This window comes from Nilaparvata lugens, chromosome 1, assembly GCF_014356525.2.
Source record: "Nilaparvata lugens isolate BPH chromosome 1, ASM1435652v1, whole genome shotgun sequence".
NCBI lineage: Eukaryota > Metazoa > Arthropoda > Insecta > Hemiptera > Delphacidae > Nilaparvata > Nilaparvata lugens.
The window spans coordinates 27,414,328-27,437,343 of record NC_052504.1 but is presented as its reverse complement, the minus strand read 5'-3'; the positions used below and the strand labels follow the sequence as shown (position 1 = coordinate 27,437,343).

Genomic DNA, 23,016 nt, shown 5'->3' with positions numbered 1-23,016 from the left:
TTGGTTTTGGCTTGTTGCATGATAGACAAGTACAGCAACACTATTATCAATCGTACACTGCCATTATAACGTGCACCTCACTATAGCTCCCAAATGGCCCCAGCTGATGTTATACATGAATATCAATGAATGGGAAAACTATAGTAATTGCATGCAATGATTAGGTACTCCAGCTGACTGAATGATAAATATTTTTTTCTTACGCACTTTCAATGTTATTTGTTATATCTTGAAAAAGGACGAAGGAATCGGTGGATTTTGTTGCCCAACGAACTTGATCTGTAAAAAGGGTCGAAGAATATGCGTGTTCAAAATCTGAAGCTGTTCGATGAAGACTTTGAAAAATTATTGTCAAACATACAGACGGACAACAACTTTAGATTTTAGTCAAAAGTAAGATCTCGCTAACGCTCTTTCATAAATTGTATACTGTTTATTCTTCTACTAATTTTATCTTTATGATTTATATTAATAATACATATTTTAACAATATTACGGTATAGCATAATAAGAATTGGAATTAGAGTAGAAATTATTATAACAGAATAATAAAATTGCTCTATTAGGCTATTCACCTCCGTGTTGGTATCAAGAGCATTCCTTGAAGTAAGTGTGTGTGTTGCACGTGTATATAGAGCGAAACAGAATGCAGACAGGAAGCTCCCAGCAGCCCCTGCCCCCGCCCAAGGGCCAAAGACAGCGGACCCGACCGAGTTCAGTGAAATCGCACGCGCAGTCCCCTACCCCCTACCACTCTCCATAACTATCAACAACAACTCCTGTCAAAATCTGCCATCTCCCAGAGAATCAGAGAGCTGAGAACTCAGAACTGAGTTGAGTCACAGAGTAGTTGGATAAATTTCTCTCCTCTGGTTTGGCAGCTACCTGTTAATCAACCAGCAAAAATTAATAATGGATTTCTATCTTGCATCTCTGAGCATCATGCTCTTAGCAGCAATTCATTCTGGTAAGTGCACCAAAAAAATCTATGATATCTATCTTTCAAGAATATGTTTATTTTGTAGATGTGAAGACCTGTTGAGCAAGTTTGTGTATGTAGTATTGATTGACAGGAGCGCAGAATAGCAGGGAAACCATACAAAAAAGACAAAAAACCAAAATAGTTTAGTCAAGATCCAAAATTCTTCAATCGTCTTCAATGCAATTTAACAACTTCTCATTGTTATTTTATTGATGTTCACAACATACCTACACTGCTCTACACTTCAAATTATTCCATCAAGAGGTGTTATCATTAATGAGATCCAAAAGGATCTCTCTGCCGATAGAAGCCATATGAATAAATAAATAATCATTAATGACCAGTTTTCTTAGTAGGTACTTTTAATATTCAATTTGAAACTATTTTATTTATAATTTTTTAATTGTGTTGGAGATCAATTTGCTATTTGTTTGGGAAATTTGCATTTTTCCAGTTTTTTTGTTGTCTATTTCATGCATAATTTACGGGAAAAGAATAAATAATGGTTTTGTTTCATTTTCAACTGGTTTGAAAATGCTTATATTAATAATTAGTATTCGTTCAAACGGGAGGTTTTTTGTGGAGAGAAGATTCCAAGTTATTGAATAACTAACTTTTCATGCTTAGTTTTATTTTGCTGATGGTGATGCCTACATGAGTTCTAGGCTTGTGCGTGGGTTATGAGGCGGATGATAATGAGAGATGAATGGACCTACAGTTTTAGGTGGGCTCCGAACTACCGGGTAGCGATTTTACAACTCATGAGTCATATTCAGAGGATGGCTCAAGCTATCATCAACCTTCCAACGGGAGTATCTAAGCGAAAGCTTATCAGCGCGACCACTGAGTCAAACCGCTCAGCCTATTGCTTTTCACGTGAAAAATAAATATTGATCCTAGGTCAATCCCATTTACTTTAACAGTTTTCAATTTTGTTATGGATAGCAGTATTCTTAGCATAAAAACAATTTTTTTCGTCGTAATCATGGTACAGAACTGGGTCAAAATCCCTTGTAGAGTAGAGAATTAAAGAAAATAACGATGGTCTCCAATCTCCAATACATGATAACTTATGTAATTGCGATAAGTGGTCATGTCAAGGTCAGAACATGATTACAAGAAAGTATTCTTTCTTATATAGGCATCAATACAAAAATAGGAAGGTATTGCCATGAAGCTGCCTGTAATTATTCCAGAACCAGCAGGTAACCCGTGCTCCGCAAGGCTCTAAATGAGAACTTGACAAACTGGACCTACTGAGATCTTGTTCAATTTAAAATAGGCCCATAACAACCCTCGGTAAATTGAGAATCTATATGCAAAATGTCAAGTTAATCAGTCTAGTAGTTCAGGCGTAGTGATACGTCATTCGTGAATTTCCTTTACGGTACCGTACGTGTAAAACATAATATATAAGCTAGCTCCTTCCTTTATTATTGATTAATATAGACTAATTATATTAGTATATAATTGTCAGTTCTTGGAATAGGGCCTATCCACGACCTCCTCGTAGAATTCTTGCTGTTATCGCTATTATGCTATTATGTTTATCGCTTATTTTTTAAAAGAAATATTCAGCTGTTACCATACTTTTCAGCACATCTGTATATAGTGTAGATACGGAAAAAGAGGATATGAGTTACAGACAACAGCAAGAGAGAAGATAGAAAATAAAACCGTTGAATACACTATCTTATCTATGTCCACTCTCAAGCAAAGTTAGCAAAGTATAAAAACTGGAAGCATGACGAATTGAAAACGACTAACTGAAAACTTGACATAATGAAATTTTTGGAGAATAGAAAATAGGCCTATAACCATCCCTGGTAAATTGATAATCTATATGCAAAATTTGAAGTTAATCAGTCCAGTAGTTCAGACGTGATGATGCGTCATTCGTGAAATTCCTATACCGGTAAATTGAGAATCTATTTGCAAATTTCAAGTTATAATCAATCCAGTAGTTCAGACGTGATGATGCGTCATTTGTGAAATTCCTATACCGTACGTGTTTTAGCCAGTTCTTTCCTTTATTATATAATATAGATTATTGTCAGTTTATGGTGCCAGCACAACGGAATAAGGCCGCCTCCTCAAAGAATTCTTGCTGTTATCGCTATTGATACTGAAAAATAATCTAGTCTGTACCGTTATACAAAATGTTCATGGAATTAAATTTGAATGCTCTAGACGTCTAGACCGTATAATTTGTGTTGAAATAACATTTTGTGTGGAAGGAACCGCAATGAATGGAATGTGTCTCTTGCACTCGATTGGTCTTTGTCAATGGAGTGGCACAATAGTGTGAACTGTGAATGCTTGGGGTTGATTCAATAAGGCGAATGGAATGATTGCTCCATGAGTATTCTTCACCCACTCAAGTTGTCCATTTCGTAATCATATAAAGCATTTCTATTGACAGTAACCAATTTCATGCATGTCAATGCTTGACTGAAGTCATCAGTCACTGAAACATCAGGGTGTTACGTGTTTTCAAAGTGTTTCAAAGTGTTTTATTGGCATGCAAACTTTTACTGTTTGAAAAAAATCCTTGTGTTCGTTTCTGATGATGGCTTGAGTTTCAAGTGTAATTGAACAGGAATAATATCTTAACTATTTGCAAATGAGATCCCATTGAGTTTTACATCAAAGGCTATCACTTTATTACTACCCAAACACTGATGAAATTTTACATTTTTTGAAAAAAAAAGTTGTTTTCAATATCAATTAGATTAAAATATCTTCAATGAGATTATTATAGGATCTCAATAGGTCTACAGTCTATTTGGGTACAGTCTATATACACACGGGTACCGTATCAATTTGAATTTTGATGGTCCTTGGACCGAAAGAAAGTTTATCGTGTATATCTTTTCAATCATGTGATTTGAATGATCTGCATCTCTTGAATAAGGTCGATATACTTGAGTAATATCACCATTGGTAATATACCGTTTGTATAGCTCAATGTAGCTATATTGTAGTTCCTAAGTATTCCTTTTTCTAATTATTTTTCCAAATTATTCGTGATACTTTAATACTGAATCGTGATACTTCTACCACTTAACGTACATTCAAAAAATGCCAATCAATGTTATAGAAGAGAACGTGAGAGATTGAATACTGAAGAACAACGCATCAATAAATAAATAATAATATGTACATAGAACGCTGGGTACTTATATGTGCACAGCTTATCACGGAAAAAACCAAAGTAGGAACGATTTTCTTTTAATGGAAGAAAATGATTGTGACTCACTACTAATGGCGTCCTTGAGCTGTTTCAGTACTTACTGTCACAACATGATGTCACGTGTCACAACTTGATTCTCTCACGTTGATAGTTTATGTCAGAGCTAAGTGCAAATGCTAATAAATCAAAATAATGAAAATTGCCCATGAGCAGTAGATGATAATAATGTTTACATGCCTAGTAAAATAATGTGATATTTTCCTACAGGAAAATAATGATAATTATTTAAGCTCAATAATTAATTCTGTAACATTAGTTACAATTTACAACATTGGTTACACGCTACGATTCTGTAACTTGCTCAAGAAATCATATCTCTGAACATTATTAGAAGCTGATTGAAAACTAGTCAATAACAATTAATTATTTATGATTATAATAATTACTATATGACTATATGATAATTATACTTCATGACTTCTTTTGTATATGCAATCTACTAGGCTACAATTTATATGACCCATGGGTATGTAATATTACTGTAGGCCAAAGTTAGTAGACAGTCTACTAACGTTGAATATGTAGGCTAAAAAACATAAACAATAATAAAAAAATAATAACAATAGAAAAACATAAACATAATATACACATTGAAAATATAAAATAAATTTATATATAATATTTTGTTTTTATTTGGGTTTAACCGCTTTGTCGTTTTTTCTACTCTTCTTGATAAGATAATTTTGAATAAATTGAGAGACAGCTAGCTATCTAGCACTAAAATTTTAGTTAGCTATTAGATTTCATATCATTTTCATATTTTTATTTTGAATAAATTTAGAAAGAGTTCAGCTATTTTAGTCATCTAGCTAGTCATGCAAATTTCTTTCACTTTCTGAAAAAATATTTTTTTCCTGGGAGCTACATATTTCAACATCCCAAAGCCGCGTTCGTCTGACAAGTTTCTTCTCTCATCTCTCAACTGCTACGTGCCCTAATGCCCTATGTGGACCTGGTACTTTTGGCTGCGTAAAGATCCACTGCCGGCTTTCTCGAATACGACCTACAGGCCAGGCAGGCCCTTTCCTTGCAGGCCCTTTCCTGTGAAGTGTGAAGTGGCCATCCATGGTTGGATGGCCACGCTGGCTTTGTAAAAGAGCGTCCCAGGTTCGAATCTCGGTCGGCCTAGATATTTTTGTCGGGTAACCTAACTCCTGTGTGTTTTGAATGTCCTTTTCGAATGTCTGCTGCCGTGCCGTGCCCGCTGCCTGCCCTGCCGTACTGCCTAAATTTGGGCGGTCGGGTCAAACATGTCAGAAGATATAATTTGATCAGGTTCGACCTGACAACTCGAACACCAGACCCGAGCCATTTTATTTGTTTCCTCTTTAATTTAATCCACTAAATAGACTATTGATAGTTGAAAATTACAATATGATAATTATTGTAGTGATTGAATTAATCAAGGTCACTGGATATTACCGTATTTATTTGTTCTGTATAATATAATATATTTCATTAATTACAACATTGACGACACCAATTTCTATTTCATTACTCATTTTCACCAAAATGTTTTATACATTTTTTTACAATTTTACGTATAAATTTCAAGTTTAAGCTCTGAAAGGCAATTATTTCTCAATCTAGAATTCAGAGCTTCTAGAGAAATTCAGATGCTATACAATTTGTTTATCAACCATTGAATAAAGAAAGAATACTTTCATTACTCAATGCTGTTAACTCATCTCTAAAAGATGGTCGAAATATAATAAACTAAAAATGTATTTTCCTAATAGCAGTTGTGATTTCTATATGGCTTACAACTATGGATGAATCCATGGTAGCATGACCACCTCTACCTGTATTAGAGGTGGCTATGATAGTAGCCTTCGAGAATCTGTGGAACATTATTAGATCAAGATGGAATGAAAATGATATCATCAGTTCTATTGTGATTTATTTTAAGCAAAATAGATTCAATGCTCAGGGCATCTCGTCTTCATCAGCATTTCTTTCTAAAGATCAGTGGATCTTTAAATAAGTACTTTCAGTATAAGATCCATAATAGTTAGTCAGTTTGGTTAAATAAATTACATGTTGTGGAACTGACAATATATTTTTCATTTCACCTTAAAATGGAGAAATTCTGCAAAATATCTTTGTCTAGTGTACTTTGCAGAATCTCGCGACACGCTGCTAAGAAAGGCGTAAACAAAAAATTGCGCTCTCAGACTCCATCTTTACGCGTAAGCGTTATTTTTGAAATGCACACTTTAAAATTAGATGTCGAATTATTGCTGTCTGCTATTCCTCCTCCTATGGTGATTTCTTTTCGTGGCATGAATTGAGTCTCTCTATGCAAGTTTATGTTGTATGCTGTAGGTCTATCATTGCCAGTTTTTTTACTCATCTTCATCCCGTTTATCTTTTAAAAAAATGTCATTATATGAATCTTGGCTTTATTTGAACTGACTTTTCCAAAACGAATCTTCTTATAAAGGGGGATAAAGGAAGGGTCCCCCTTATTAACACATATCCCAAATTTAGTACCAGCACCCCACAAATAAGGTAACCTCGCAGAAAAGGTCGTCAGTCGCTAATTTCGAACACTGACCTTTTATTCAACCCCCCCCCTGCGAACACCCCTGCCTTATAGCCCATTCCAGGACAAGTAAAAATCATTGAGTTCACATTTCTTTTGAGTGTATGCGAATTTTAAGTTCAATTTTCAAAGGATTTGAAAATAGAACTTTTATTTTTAAGTTTTTGGAAAATAAAACTTCACTTGAAACTACACACTGGAAGATTGGAAATACGAAGTGAAACAGATAAAGGCGAGTTATCACTATTTGGCCAAGATCACTATTTTGCAAGATTTACGTAGCAAAATTATCAAATCGAAAGATCAACGTCGACAATATTTCTTTGAAAAACTGTCCAACAAACAGTTCCAAACAATGATCACCTTCATACACCGCTGCATTCCAAATGCCGTCCCCCTAATTAGTGGAAGGCTACTAAAGCTTTTCTCAAATTGTTAGCGAATCGATTCCAATCAAATAGATTAGTCTGTAGGCCTACTAAGAAATAGAAAGCATGAAATCAAATTTAACAGGCACATTGCTTCAGTTATCACGGCTCGTTTGCCACATATCAAAATTCGGTGAAGAAACAAGGAAAATACTGTAAGTGAACTAATTATAATGATTCATGGAAAACAAGGAAACAACAACCTCATGACTATATAGGATTGGGGAAAAACTTTATTACTGTATTGAAAGTAGACTTCCCATTTTGAGAAGTATTGGAATACACTGATAACACTTAGGTATTATCAACTCTATTGCAGTTCAGGCCAGAGATAAAATATACTAAACGTGAAATGTATTAGATAAAAGATAAACTATTGTATTTTCCGCTCTAGTATAATCAACTATCCTTGATCCCCTGTTCTACGAAATTGAAAACAAGTCATCTCAAGTCTGATCATACAAAAAATCCAATGTGTTTTTTTTTTATTCACATTCACATTGCCCCCAATTTGCCCCCATTATGACAATTAATTCTATCTTTGACATAATGTCTTAATGTCACTCAGTTCATTTTAATCATTTTTGCAATGAAAACATTACGAGCTTAGGCTTAATCGAGTAAGAATGCGGAAAATGGGACTCATAATCATACCGCATTAATTTTAACACAATAAATCAACATACAGAGTGACTGAAAACTCGCGTACCATAGAGAGTTCTCACTTTTATTTTATTAACAAAATTTGGCTTCTATTGAAGTCGAAACTTATTGAAAACGATATGATGAACTCTAATTCAGATTTAATTGGACACAGTTGAGATTTGTATTCTTGAATAATCTTTGTTTGTCATGTCAATTGCGTAGTACTATTGGTACACTTTGGATTTCACATAACCCCACATAGCACTATTCATCGGGTTTAAGTCTGGTGATATTATGACTCATTCCACCTCACATATTTGAAAATATGTTTCGACTTACGAGGAAGCCATATTAAAGAAATTCTGTTAGGTCTTATATTATTAAATATAAGTTGAGATTCCGAATCCCTTTAGTGCTTGACTTTTTGGACACTCGTTATACTATTCAAGCAGAAAATAAAGCCTTTCCCTAACCCAAGTAAGTCTTAGTTGTTGTTTCTAATTTGGTAAATTGTGAAAACCACTAATGTAGGCTACACTTGGAAGAATGGTCTATTCTGTTCAATTTAAGCAAAGCAGAGATAGAGATAGAGCTGTATTAACATTAGAGCCGTTAACAAGTGACTCACACACTATAAAATGGAACACATCAATTTATTGAGGATGTATCTAATTGATGATAGATTATTGCGAAACTTGGAGTTTTTCATCCTTCATTAAGACACACTTATCTGCAGTTCCAAGCTGACAAGCTTGTCGAGTAACAGGTTCACGATAATTTAAGGCGTTTTCGTTTCAAGTGTTTTCCGTTTTTCTCGCCTCATCAAGGTTGAAACTATCAAGTTCCAGTCATTTCCGTGTCCTCGTCAACATCCTGAAAACTGTCATTATTATTTATTCATAATTCAGAAATCAAGTAACTGCATTGCTAATTTCAATTTGGATATGGTCTTATGATAGTCATAAAAAATAATTTATTGACTGAATATTATATTCATTGGTTTCCCCTGATAAACCCACACATTCAGCTCACCAGGTAACGAATAATTTTTAATAGTTAAAATTTGTTAATAATTCAGATGATGTTTATAATCGAGAATCGTATAAGAATGATCATGATCACTGAAATCAAGCGTCTCTAGTTGAATGAGTGTTTGCTCATATTTTCAATCCCATGTCATTGCTCCGAAATAATCACAAAGAAGTGGGTTCCTCGAAATAAAAATGGATAAAACCTGAAGAAGTTCATCTTCAGTTAAATATAGTCATGATGCTGAATGGACGTTCGCCAAGTTACACGCATTCGTACATTCACACTAGCAAGTTAAGTAGCAACATTAAAATGTTGCAGTTGTGAGAACATCATGTCTGTGTTGAATAGCTGCTTATTTAATTAATTGATATCCTGGGATTCATGATAATTATTTTTATTCTCTATTTTTGTTCCGCTTGTCAAAATTTAATTTATAACAGAACAAATATTAAAATTATATCGTTTTCGTGATTGGTGACTAGTGATTGACTTCTTGTAGACTATTCTGTTGACAATTGAATCAGAAAATTTTACAAAATTCACGTTAGCCTACTTCTTGTTTTTGGCAGTAATTCTATCATTCTGACCTATCGAACTATAGGCTAATTATTTTGTATGACAATAGTTACATCAGACGATACAAAGTGAATGTGAAACTTGCTGATTTATTTAAATTGATAGAAAAGATTTCAAAAAAAAAATTTTCCACTCCAAACAATCAATATTATTAATCAATTAGTAAGTACCGTACGGTAATTCAATGATTCTCACGCTGTTTCTATTATCATAGATTTTCATTGAGCTTTGCAACGACGAATTTTTCAAGTAAAATCCTATGGACGATCGTTATTGGTAGGCCCACTGATCGTTATAGAAGCATAAAGTAGTATACATATATACTACTATATACTATACACTACTATATACTATATACTATATAAAGTAGTATACATAGTAGTATATGGAAGTATATAACGTGAACTGTAGTAGTACCGTATCGTAAATTTTAACATACTGTTTCAGTATTTTCGACCAATGAAATACATTCTCAACCAATGACGGTGGCTATTCACTTCAAAATGATTGATTTCATCAAGTTATCTGATTATAATAAGCAATTTTTTAATGGGTTATTGCTCGATATCTTCTTTGTTCATTCGAGAACAAACAAGGTACCTATTACTGTATTAAAAGTGTTTTACATTACTCTTAATCACACTCTGTCTGTTATTGTATGATTTTATGACAAAGATTGACAGGTGCTTTATTGAATAGGGAAGGAGCACACTATTCAAATGTTCACTTTGGATATTTTAACAGAACAAAAGCCTGGAAGCAGTATAGGCTAGGTACAACTTCGGGTTGAAGTAAGATTTGGTTCAGAGCGAGGAAATTTTTGATAATCGATCGATTCATCAATGAAAATGATCCATTTATTAAGTTTAGCTCGTTTTGAGGTAATCACAAATTGAATTACAGGGGAATCGATTTAACAGGAATGAATCAGGAATTTTTACTGTGCTTGACAGTACTCCACTCACGGGACTATATTCAAAGGTTGAGGTTTGTTGATTTTTTGGCACGGGAAAATCGCTTCATGATATAGGCAGAGAGCATAGATTGTACATTCTATACGACTATACTACCCTCTCTCTCTCTCTCTCTCTCTCTCTCTCTCTATATATATATATATATATATATATATATTATATATATATATATATATATCTGGATATAGGTCTAAGTAGTAGGCCAACCTACTTAGAAACTGGTATAATAAGGAATTCTTATTATAGCCTCTGCTCCTGTCAAGGATTAATATATAATCATATGTCATATAATATCTCCTGTCACATTTTAAATAATGTTTATTCTACTGTGAAACACAAATAGTCTGTTTGTAGGATTCTTTAAGCGTTTTGTCATGGAAAAGGGCATTGATTAATCCACATTGCTATTCACAATCATTTTATCATTAATTAGATAGCTCGATTAAAATTTCGCCAGGCATTTCAACATTAGATACTTTAGTCCTTATGGTATTCATTCCCTTAGTTAAGCTTTGATTTCCATAAATCGATGAATTAATCAAATAGATCAATAATTATTAGTAGGCTATGTAAATTGAAGGAAATTTTATTCTACAATTTGAAATTATTTCCCCATTACTTTGAAGCCCAAGCTCTGAAGCGTAAGAAATTCGATTAAAGTACAAATTATGATGATAGGTCTCAACCTTTAGTTGACCTTTGAACAGCTCCTTTCGAGTAGGCTCTAGTCTCAAAAAAGGAACATGCTTTGGTAATCTTATTTTGAATTGCTCTATCTTGTCAGGTCTAGATAACGTATCAATATGTAACAATAACGACAAAATGACCTCACATTCCCTTATGTATGGTATGAGCAAGATGATTTCTATGAATTGATAATACAGCAACATCTGAACTATTCTGAGACTATAACAGTAGACTATTCACATGTAAGCCTGCATTGTTTTCTTCCTTCCATTTTATAAATGGATCTATAAAGTATTTGTCCATTTGCCAAAGATTGGAACAAATCACTGAATCCTATATGGTAAACATTTACAGAATGGAGAATAGAGTGGAAAAACTGTTAACATAATATAATAATATTGAATTTGTAAATACTGGGAAATTTAGAAAATTGAGAGAATGAACAAGAATGGAGAACAATCTCGTAGAACTTGCAATTGGAATTCCTATACTCTGGTGAATAGCGTCAAATATTATAGCATTTTCATCATTTTCAAAGTGTCTAATTTTGATATTGTGATTTGCAAAGGTTCATTGCATTGAAATAGATTCATCATCTATAAGAAAAAACGCTTTTTCGTTTATCCTCACTCCTCACATAATGATTGTTATTTGTGTTTACATACTCAATAATAGGCTATACAAAGAAAAAAAAGATTTTGAATTTCAATTTGAATACGTTCTTTGTTACATGGATTCAATGTAGAATATTTCAGCTCTAGTACGTTTCGCTTCATCTTGGTTGAACTGAATAATTGGTGGCCTGAATTCACTGACAAAGGTTTTTCACAGTATCCTATATGCCACAACAGAATCCTATCTGATTGAGCAGCATTCAGCAAGAGTGATACGAAATTAATCTTATCAATCTGTAGCTTCATTGAATAGCAAAGATAAGCCCACGTCATCTGACTTTCTCTTCTTTATGCCCTTGGCGCTAAATGTAGCGAAAATGGCTTTGAGAGTCCGGATTGTCTTCTAATTTCCATTCATCCCGATCACGCTCACCCAAGGCCGTCAAACAAAAAACATCTCAGTTTTTAGCGATTTTCAGCGTAGTCCTCCCGGCAGACATTTGTTTTTGATAGAATGACAATTTGACAATCACTGGAGACTGCTGGAACTAATAATAGTGTTGCTGTTGGCACAGCGAATGGAACGAAATTGTGGACGTATTTCAGCACTAGCAGACAGTGGAACACAACTGAATAGATTCGGTAATATTTTGTAGAATAATATCATTCTTTTGTAATCCTAAACAAAACCGTTCCAATAAGAACTGAACAGTAGTTTATTGGATCAGTTTAAAAAGATTTATCAATCATTGAGATTCTCCAATGTTGTTGAGAACAACGTTCTCATTTCCTACTGGAGTTACTTCAATTACTTAACATGGGACTCAAGTTAATTATTACTAATGATTCATCAACAATGACCAAAGTCGTTGTTACCTACAAAGAGTAGGTAAAAAACATATTCATCAAATGAATCAAAACAACGCTTCAAGAAATTGAATAGACCTTTTAGGCCTGAGAAGAATTCATGAAATGATAATCTTATCCTTCATTAGTAGGAGAGATTGAATAAATGGTAGAGAATATGCATAGTGCAATATTAAAGTTTTTAACTCAGTTGTAGTTTATACACTGTGTTTCCAAGTAAATAACACTTACGTTTTGATGAGTAATGAGGAATGCATTTATATCACTCCTGATCAGGAGCTTTATCAGCCTTCATTGTCTACTTTCCTTGATGGAATGTAATATTTACAGCCCAAGTATTAATATACAGAGTGAGTCATATGTATGGGAACCCTTCAATAAGCTGGAGACTATTGTAGATTTAATACTGTAACTTTTAGGATAAGTTATTGGTCGAATACTCTACCTTTTGACGTACAACTGAATTTCAAGCCCTCATAAGGGGGTTACAACACTTGCGGGTTGTAACTCGATTATTTTAATTGTAAACACCCATTGTGTGGTACATCATTTCAAAGGCCTTTTCAAAACGAGAAAGATGACATCAATAAAAATGTTCTATGATACCTACTTGTATCCAAAATGGCAGCTGATTGAACTTTATCAATTATTTCTTTAAAAACTAAAACTTCAATCAGCGGCCATTTTGGATACAAGTATCATAGAACATTGATGTCATCTTCATTGTTTTAGAAATGCCTATAAAATTATGTACCACACAATTGGTGTTTAAATTTAAAATATTTGAGTTACAACCCCTAAGTCACCCCCTTATGAGGGTTTGGAATTCAGCTGTACGTCAAAAGGTGGAGTATTCGACCAACTCATCCTGGAAGGTACAGTATTATATTTACAACAGTCTTCAACTTATTGAAGGGTTCCTATATTAATATGACTCACTCTGTATATTAAGAAGCTGCAGTATAAGTAGTATATTCAGTGTATAATGTATTCGAATTTTTAGATTCACTCTTCCTCTTCTAAATATAATATTTATAGTTTCGAGTGCATATTCATAGTACAATATATTTTAATATTTTATATTTTAATAGAGTAGCTCACTCTTACTTTTCTAGAGGTAGCATGCTATGAGGTTGTTGTTGAGGATGCATTGATAATATTCCTAATTATTGGCTGCATTGTTTGGAATATTTATGAGAGAATTTTGCAGCAATGCAGTAGTGATGTTACCCTGTTCAGAGCAACCTGGACGAAATTAACTGTTTATTATCGACGCCTCTTGTTTCGCCAATACAAAAATGTTGAAGATGCGGTGACGGAAAAACTCAGCCCTATCCAAAAATCAATTCACTACTTAATTCAGTCAAGTTTCACTACTTAATAAAGTCAATTACTGTAACTCCCTAATCAACTAACATGACTAGTCAATGAGCACTCTACAGTTCACTATATTTTGATAAACTATCATATTATATCAGTAGCTAAGTTCAAAATGCTTTTGTTCTATCAAAATTTCATTTTTTTTCGTCAAATAAGAGTTGTTCTTTCGTCAACTGTTCTCTATCTACTGTTGATACAGTCAAATGAAAATAGTTAACAACTCAGCGTCACTTTTTTCAACTTTATCTATCAATTGTTTTAAAAATGCAAAGGTCCTTTGAAATCTACCGTTGAATTTTTAGTAATCGGAGAATTTTTTAATGAATCAAAATTGATCAATAGTATAGTGTTTTCTAATCTACATTACGCTTAGAAAGCGCATTTGTATTCTAGACATTTGAGTCATGTGAAAAAGTAGTCAAATTCTTGACACACTCTTTATCAGACTACTCGTGCAGAAAAGCGTGCTCCACATTTCCAAGCTACAAACAAAGAGAAATTCAAACTCACAAAAAACTAAAGCAAATTAGTATGGCTGAAGAAAATTTTGAGATTTTCTAATGTGACGAAAGACAAAAATACAATGGGCAACCAAACTAATAATGTCACTCACTTTGATCAATAGAATAGAGGCTGATCGAGACTAAAGCTTTACACTTCAATTGCACGATTGAAGATCATGCTCGGATGCACCAGACTTTGCCATCTCAGTTTCCTGTTTTGCAGGAAGAGAATGAAAAACTCAATTGCGTTTATGTTGAGCAAGTGCATGAAAAAGAAAGACTATTATGTAAGCGCTAGAGAGGAAGAGTCGGCTTGAGTGAGAGGATATTATAAATGGTTGAAAGACAAAGAAGAGTTTGTGGGAGAGAGCATGAGTGTGCCAGATCCAAAACCAGAAGAAGAGTGCCTAATATAATGAAAGTAGTTTGTGTCTGCCATTGCATGATCCAATCAACTCCACACACTCACTGCATCAATGATATACAACAGCATATAAATAAAAAGTTCGTAGCCTACTAGTCACTCGTACGTTGGAAACATTATTTGTTCTTGCTGAATATTCATGCATGGATTTGAGCAGAGAGAAATTTAATCATGCCGAAAAAATTTAAATTTCCACCTAGAACCTGCCAGTAGAATAGTTTCTACAGACCTTGAAATCAATGAACCTTTTGCTTATGATTGTCTTGTAGAGAAGATTTATTTGTAATGAGAGTGTATGAATCATCTACCGATTCGTTCTCTTTCATCTTTTTCAGTCTTCATTGGAGTGAGTTCTTCGCTTCTTCAAGTTGTATCTTTTTTCCCCGAAAAAATGCAGTATCAATATTGGAATTATTTTGCAATAATTGTATGTACTTCAATTAATTTAATGTACTTTATGAATGATAAAACAATATAATGACTTCAAGCGAGGCAGCTAAGTTGGATTGAATAGTTGAATTCTCTATCCTAGATTCGATACTGCAAGATGATCTCATACTTTTGGGAGTTAACGATGACGAAACACCCGAAAATATTAGGCTAAGTTAGTACCAAGTAAAAAACAAGGTTTTCAATGCCGAATGCGTCATACTACGATCACACTTCAATGCCGTCTTATTGAAGGAAAAAATTAGACTCCCATAATCAATGAGAGAGGAGTGGTTTCCTGTTCGTACAAATCATCCAAACACTTGACTCATAACTTCTACTTAATGTAATCTTAGATGCACGTCCATTTCATATTTACAATTTTTATAATATTTCACAATACAATTTTGATTGTATTCACATTTTTTCTATACAAAATGTAAGATATGGAAAGAAATGGAAGATAGTTCTGTGAAGAGGAATACTACTGTAGAGTCCCTACTCCACCTATAATGGAGCCAATTGATCAATCTATTTATCAGAGCAAATTCAAAACAATGCTATTCCAGTTCGTAGATGGTAGGTGCATTGTGTAGTAAGGGTCTTAGTATTTCTGTGCCACTGGAATTTGTTTAGCACTGCCTAAGGCCCCTTTTTCCCTATTTCACAACTTCCCCCGAAAATCACTAGAGGGTGAGGGTGAAAAAAACAAATAATGCTAAGTTCATAACATTTTTGAGTTTCAATTTTTATGAAAGGAATATCTAAAGTTTGGTCTTGTTCATCATTAGGGTAAATTCAAGATTTTAATTAGAGGGTGAACAACGTTTGGAGGCCTAATACAGAAACCTAGGTAATTTTATTCTTTTTTATAGAAAAATGGGGGCACTGGGGACAGTGAAGATTTGAAGGTGAGAATGAATCCCGTGACCCTCTCATCTACACTTATGCTCTGTTACCATACAAAATTATAACTTGATGACTTATGATTAATATTAATTTGTTTATAAGACATAGAATTGGTCATTCCCAGAACAATAATTAAAACAGTTTGATAAATCAGTGTACATGACTTTTTAAAAACTCTTCTCAAACCACTAACTTGTTATGTGGAGGTCACACGATTTTACCTCATGATTAGTGATTTATATCTACTTAATGTACTCGTGTGCTGCCACCCTTGAAAATGGGTTGCGTGATGCTTTTTGCCGTGGTTCAACAGTATGTACAAGGCGGTCTAGAAATTACTCGGATAATGATGTTTGATAAGAGAGGCATTCCAGGAGGGGTATATAGGCAAAACGCCGAACATGTCGGGCGGTGGATAACTAGCTTGAAAACGAGTTAAATTACAAGCAGGGCAGCAGAAAAATGGACGAATGTCATGCGAACAGAAAAATAGCTCATAAGTTACACCATAATACTTCGGATCAATATTATGAGAGGCCAACGCAAATCCAAAACGTTTTGTCATCATGAATGCATAGCCTGCCGCATTTCCAAATGGAAACGTTAGTCGGTTTTCTGATAAGTTTCATTCAAACGACATCATAAATTTTGAGCAAGATCATAACCCAAGTAATAAACTTTGACCAATAACAACAAAAAAATTTCAGCGATTTCATCATGATAAGCAAGGGGTTTGATTTCAAGTGTTTGGAGTAGACTATGCCCAAATTCTTGGAATCAAATCAAATATTGGAATCAAATATTCTTGGAACCAAATACAATCAAATCTTACGATATTTTATTAGGTACTTGAATTTGTATGAGCAGTTACTATCTCCATTGACAGAGCCTGAAAAAACACACACTACCTACTTGTTTACTATTCTCTTACTTGAGATAATCGTATCATTCAGGACAAATAATTATCCTATTTATATAGAAAACAGAATTCAAGTTCAGTTAGCAACTGAATGGAGTTGAAAGTTCAAGTATATACTTTCTTGTCCACTATGGAAATAAGAAAGATTTTCGTAAATGAATACTTTTATAGAATATGATAGGTTTGTAAAGTTACCAATCAGTGTCCAAATATTAGAAGATCCAAGAATGTTTACAAAGAATTTAAAGGAATATCTGGTCAAATTGTCGCTGTATTCTTTTCAAGAGTTCAACATTGATTTTTGACGAAACGTTTTAGTCTATATATTATACTAGGCTAGCCAAGTTACTTATATTATTGTAATTTATTGATATTGTTCTAATGTATTTCTTACATCTGACGAATAAAGTATTTTTCTATTTCTATTTCTATTAATCAAGAAGAATGTAAGTGGTCAACATATCAATGTCTTTAGATAAAAATAAGGAATGGGATAAACACTTCATGTGTTATATGCTGGGCTATACTGTAGGCGCCATAGGAGTATAGCTTGAGAAGTCAAAGTGAAGTTTCTAGTACTTAGTACCCGCCTCTTTCTCGATTCACAAACATAATCCACTTTATGTAGACCTAAAAGCAACGCACACAGCAACAAACATACGTATTCTGGTAGACGTAAAAAAATTAAACGTCTGCATGCTGACTTGAATCCGTTTGTCTGCATACGTCCGTCTGTTGCTATGTGCGTTTACATGACGCGTAAAATTCATTAGGTATCTACTCGAATTCCTACATGATACTTGGCTCCAAAGTTAATTGTGATATGAGTGGGATTAGAATTTATTAAATTCCAAGAGACATTAAGTTGCAGCTATCAACTGTGAATTTAAGAATGTTGTTTTGGGTTCGCCAAACGACGCCGAGAATGGACGCCCATTAGACGGGCGCCGGGAAACCCCTCAATATCGATCAGGCCGTGTTTTCAAAAAGCAAAGCGACGCCACCTTCCCTCCTTCCCTCACTAGAGGCCTACGCCCAACTCCAAACTCCTCTTCTCCTTTTAGAAACCAACTTAATTAAGCCGACCCCCAAACAACGACAATATATATGGTGGTAATAGAAAATAAATTAAGCCACTAAATCATTCCGAGTATCACCATAATTTATTGCAGCCTACTATAGTCCCACTATAATGAGCAATCTTCGATTTTTCTCTTTTACCAGAATTTGTATTGTCATAATAAATTGAGCTTGTATTTGTACAACTATCAGTAAATTTCAAGGTACTGGAACAACAAATTCTGATTTTCCACTGCCATTGAATCCGTGGAGAAAAAACTGCGTTATCAAGCCACGTTGTTACAAAAAATATATAAGATTTATCAAAATTGTCTTTTTATAGAATTCAAGAAATATTTAGATGAAATGTTATAATAAATATTGAATTGGATGACATTTCTCCATTCAAGTGGATAATAATAAAGAAATGCTGGTTTAGATTCTAGTTTATAATAACTCATAGCTAGCGATATAGCAAACACTTCGATTGATTTGACAAAGAATATATATGAACGGTATTTAAACGTCCATTCTTTGAAAATATATTCAAGGATATTCTTCCAATTAGCACTCTAGCAAATGACGAGTGAAGGAGATAGAGAGAAAGGAAGAGAGAGAACGTACAGAAAGAGTGTGGTCTGAACAGTGGAGAGATCGTTTACAAGATATAGAACAGAATGATGGGGTTGACATCGAGATAATGTGTATGTGAGTGTGGGTATGGTCAATGGAGTGTAGAATTGCATGTTATTAATAATCACCAAAAGTAATTCCAAAACATAGATAAGTATTGATATATAAGTCTTATTTCTTTAATAGAACAATAATAAAAAGCAAATGCATACCTAACAAAATATGAAAATTATATTTTCAATTAGTATCCATCTTTTCTTTGTTACCACTTTGTTGTCATCTTCCTCATCTTCTCCCTCATTCTTCTCTTTCCTCCTACTCATCCTCTTCATCATATTCTGGTTCACTTTCCTTGGACCCTAGCCATTCAAGCTCTTTACTGGGTATAACTATTATCCTCCACTCATCCAGTTTACACAGATAAGAAGTAATTTGATGAATTATAGTCTTCTATTAGCATTTTATCACATGAAATACAGTTGAGCCCACAAAGATTACAGTAGCTTATTGATTGTCCGCTATTGGGAGACTCCGATCTCACTAGGAGTCAAATATGAAGTGGTAGAAATCAATCTGATAGAAACCCCAATTACTGTGTCATTAAACATTTGTATTCATATGTAACAGGTGCAAAGGCCTTATGATTTGATAACAATTTTGAATGATTGTGGATTGTTACAGGAGCATCAGAGGATCCGCTGAAGTGCTACTCGTGTTCTTCGAAGAGCAACCCCGAGTGCGCGGAGGGCGACACTGACAAGCTGAAGGCTTTCGAGGTGGAGTGCGACTCGAAGGCAATCACTGCTGCCAACAGCCTCATCACGGCCGTCTCTCCCGGCCTCACCAACCTCGGCAGCAAGCTCGGATTCGACTTCAAGGCTGAAACTTTGAAAATGGCTTGTCTCAAGGCTGAGTTCACTGGTAGGTTTTTGCTTTCAACATAGTTTATCAGCTATAAAAAATAATATAATAATGTGTAGTTTCGTTAATAGTTGTTATATTATAGAGAAATGGTACAATTAAGGTTCTATGGATTTATTTCAACTTACTGTTAATGTGTGAGCAACCAATACTTCTCAAATTTCAGAAAAGAAAAAAGTTACTTCGCAGATTAGTCCGAAAATGCTCTAGCTGGTTGGAGGATTATCTACCATAGGCCTACCTACCATAATAGATAGTAGTAGGTGAATAAACCGTCCATTGAGTATTGTTACATTAGGAGTAGTACACCCTACTACTGTTTATGCCTGGGGTTGACCATTCTTATTGAACATTTTACTTTTCACTTCTTTTTCCATCCCAATCTCAGGAATCAGATCGTTGTTACCTACATTGCTTTTTTGCTGCCGCTTTGTCTGATCTGACTTCAAATTATCCTCAACTATAAGAATGCATATTCCATTCAAATAAACAAGAAAGAATGAACATGAAATTAACCATTAACAAGTTAATGAATTCAACGTCATTCCAGAAATTTCTCATTCCACAGTTCTACATCAAAAATAAAATTTCTTATCGTATCCTGAAAATGACTTTCTATCAAAATGACAATCAATCAAAAGTCTAATCAATAGTTTTTCAATTTTCTTCCAATTGTGAATTGTTATTCCCTTCATTATTAATTTAATTTTATCTTTCATCTTCTAATTGAGCTTGTTGTAAGCTTATTTGAGTGAAGTCAGATTAGCAGAAATTCATGAATTTATGAAAATTAGGGCTTGACAATTCATATAGAACACAAATACTCGGACACCATAATTCATGCTCTACTTTAAGCAGAACAGTAATTCACCATGAATTTCTGGTCACTACCAGGATGAAATGGTGAAGGGTAAAGGATGGAAGAGAATTGAAAACAATAATTTACTCTCATTCAAATAAACATCTGAGTCAAAGTAGTCTCCAATGCATGATAGAGTCTTTATATTCATCATTGAGTAGAATATTCAACAACTACTAAAATAATTTTATAAGTTGTTGAGTTTAATTTCATATTGTTCCTGGAATACAAAACTAAATGTAGGCTACAGCAAAGAAAATAATCTAGGTACCTATTAAACAGTATCTTTACTCATGGCTACAGTTAGCCTGCCTAAATTTTGTGAATATTATTGATGCCTTTTCTTATTATTTTTCAGAGAAAGAAACCGATAAGAAAGGAGTGCTGAGATCGTGTTCAGTTGCAAAGAGCGACGAGAAGGACTGGTGCGGAAAGGTGGTGAAGTCGCTGGGTGACAAGAACTCAGACGTGTCGTGCACTCAGTGTGATGGCAACCTCTGCAACGGCTCCACCATCGCTTCTCCGTCCTTGTTCATCATTGCTCTCATGTCATTCATCTCCTGCCTCATTGTTCTCAAGCAATAAAAGCTGCTGCTTATTGTACTTATTACACAACGTATAACATATTTATATTGTAAAACTGTTTGAGTGTCAACACAGGCTATTGCTTCGATTCAAAGTTATTTTTAAAACGTCATTGTGTAAGTAGGAACGATAAAATAGCAAAGATACAGTCAAGAGATAATGTGGAAACATTTTGTTACCAAGAGATTCACTTAGAAATTAACTCGCTTGTTTCATTGTAAAGTAGGCTATGCCAACATATAGATGGTTCCATAAATGTATGTTTCACTGTTGAACTATTGTGAGATTTACTCCAAAATGGAGATGCGATTTACTCCAAATAGGAAATGAGAGGCATTAATTTTTTTCCATGAGGATGCTGGTTTTAGTGAATCTCTACGAACACTGATCAATATTATAATGGGAAATGGGTATCGAGCACCTATTATCGAACGTTTATAAAAAAACAATGAATGATATTATTAAGGTTCAAATTACCAAAAATTCACTATATGTTCCAGATCATCTAGGAATTCGGCCGTCCAATGCGAATATCTTGTTTCATAAGTTTTTGTAGAAGGTAGATGTAGATTACAACATTAATTGTTGTGAAAGATGAGTATTCAGAATTCTAGAGCAATAGAAATATTAAAAATATGAGTCACAAACGGGTGATTTAATTTAGTCTACCAATTTTCCTTATTTCTTTCTTTTTATTTTATCGAAATGCTTCTATGAGATTTCTTTATCAGAAGGTATATATTTTTTATTGCTGAAAAGAAGGTGTCCACTTTATCAAAGAAGAAAGAAATGTTTTCACATTATTTGCGATTAATTTTCCAAAGTGAATACAATGATGAACTTACGATTAAGAGTTGTAGAATTTATTATTTTTATACATTTATATTGATATCAGACTACATACATTCAATTAAGGCCAACATTCACTAATGCTTACTGGTGCTTGGAGAGCCTTATTATAATATTCATGGAATTATCTGGAAAAGTTCTCATAATTCTAAAAGAATTCAATCCGTTATGCTTACCCACAATAAATAAATATTATATATCAGCTGAAAATCATACATCGTGACCTATCATACCGATCATCATACCCATCATCATACCGATAATGCCTTATAACATTCTTGTCAATGAATCAAATTTACAGTTCAATAAAGCATTTGTAGAGTACCTATATTGTAGAATATGTTTAGAATTATCGTATACAAATAAACTAGAATGTACTTTATAGATAAGTATCTACTTGACATGATGATAGTGATTGTTAATTTTTGAAATTACCTAAAGATCGTTCTGTGAATCTCCATTGAAATGAATTACCATGTAGAAAAGTATTCTCTAATAATCAAGCTGAAGAGAACTAAAAGATTCTCATAAAGTAACATGTTAATGGAAACTTTCTTATGTGGATTAAAAAAAATAAAGAAGTGTTCTTCGAGTCGTACTTACTTACTTACTTACAAAGCGCTACAGCCCTGCGTGGACCTTGGCCTCCTCAACAATTCGCCTCCATTCATTCCTCTGATTAGCCAGTCTCTTCCAGTTCCTCGCTCTTAGGCATGCCAGATCTTTTTCTACATCCTGCAGCCAACGTGTTCTCGGGCGACCTCTTTTCCTCGTTCCTTCCATTCTTCCAACAAGCATCTGCCTCTGCACCCTATTGTTCTCCATTCTTTGCACATATTCCAGCCAGCTTATTCTTCTAGACTTGTGCTAGCCTATATATCTTTTCCCCGCAGGATGTTCTGAATGTTAATTATTCTTCGAATCGTATTTTAATTAATTAAAC

General features: G+C 34.0%; 1 protein-coding gene across 1 annotated transcript; it reads left to right on the top strand.

Annotated features, from left to right (window-relative positions):
• The first annotated feature begins 663 nt into the window (after positions 1-663).
• Positions 664-22,671, top strand: LOC111064131. The gene is made up of 3 exons (XM_022351813.2): positions 664-967; positions 19,541-19,780; positions 20,998-22,671. Exons 1-3 carry the CDS (start codon positions 913-915, stop codon positions 21,222-21,224), a joined length of 522 nt encoding a protein of 173 aa, XP_022207505.1. The 5' UTR covers positions 664-912; the 3' UTR covers positions 21,225-22,671.
• The last annotated feature ends 345 nt before the right edge of the window (positions 22,672-23,016 follow it).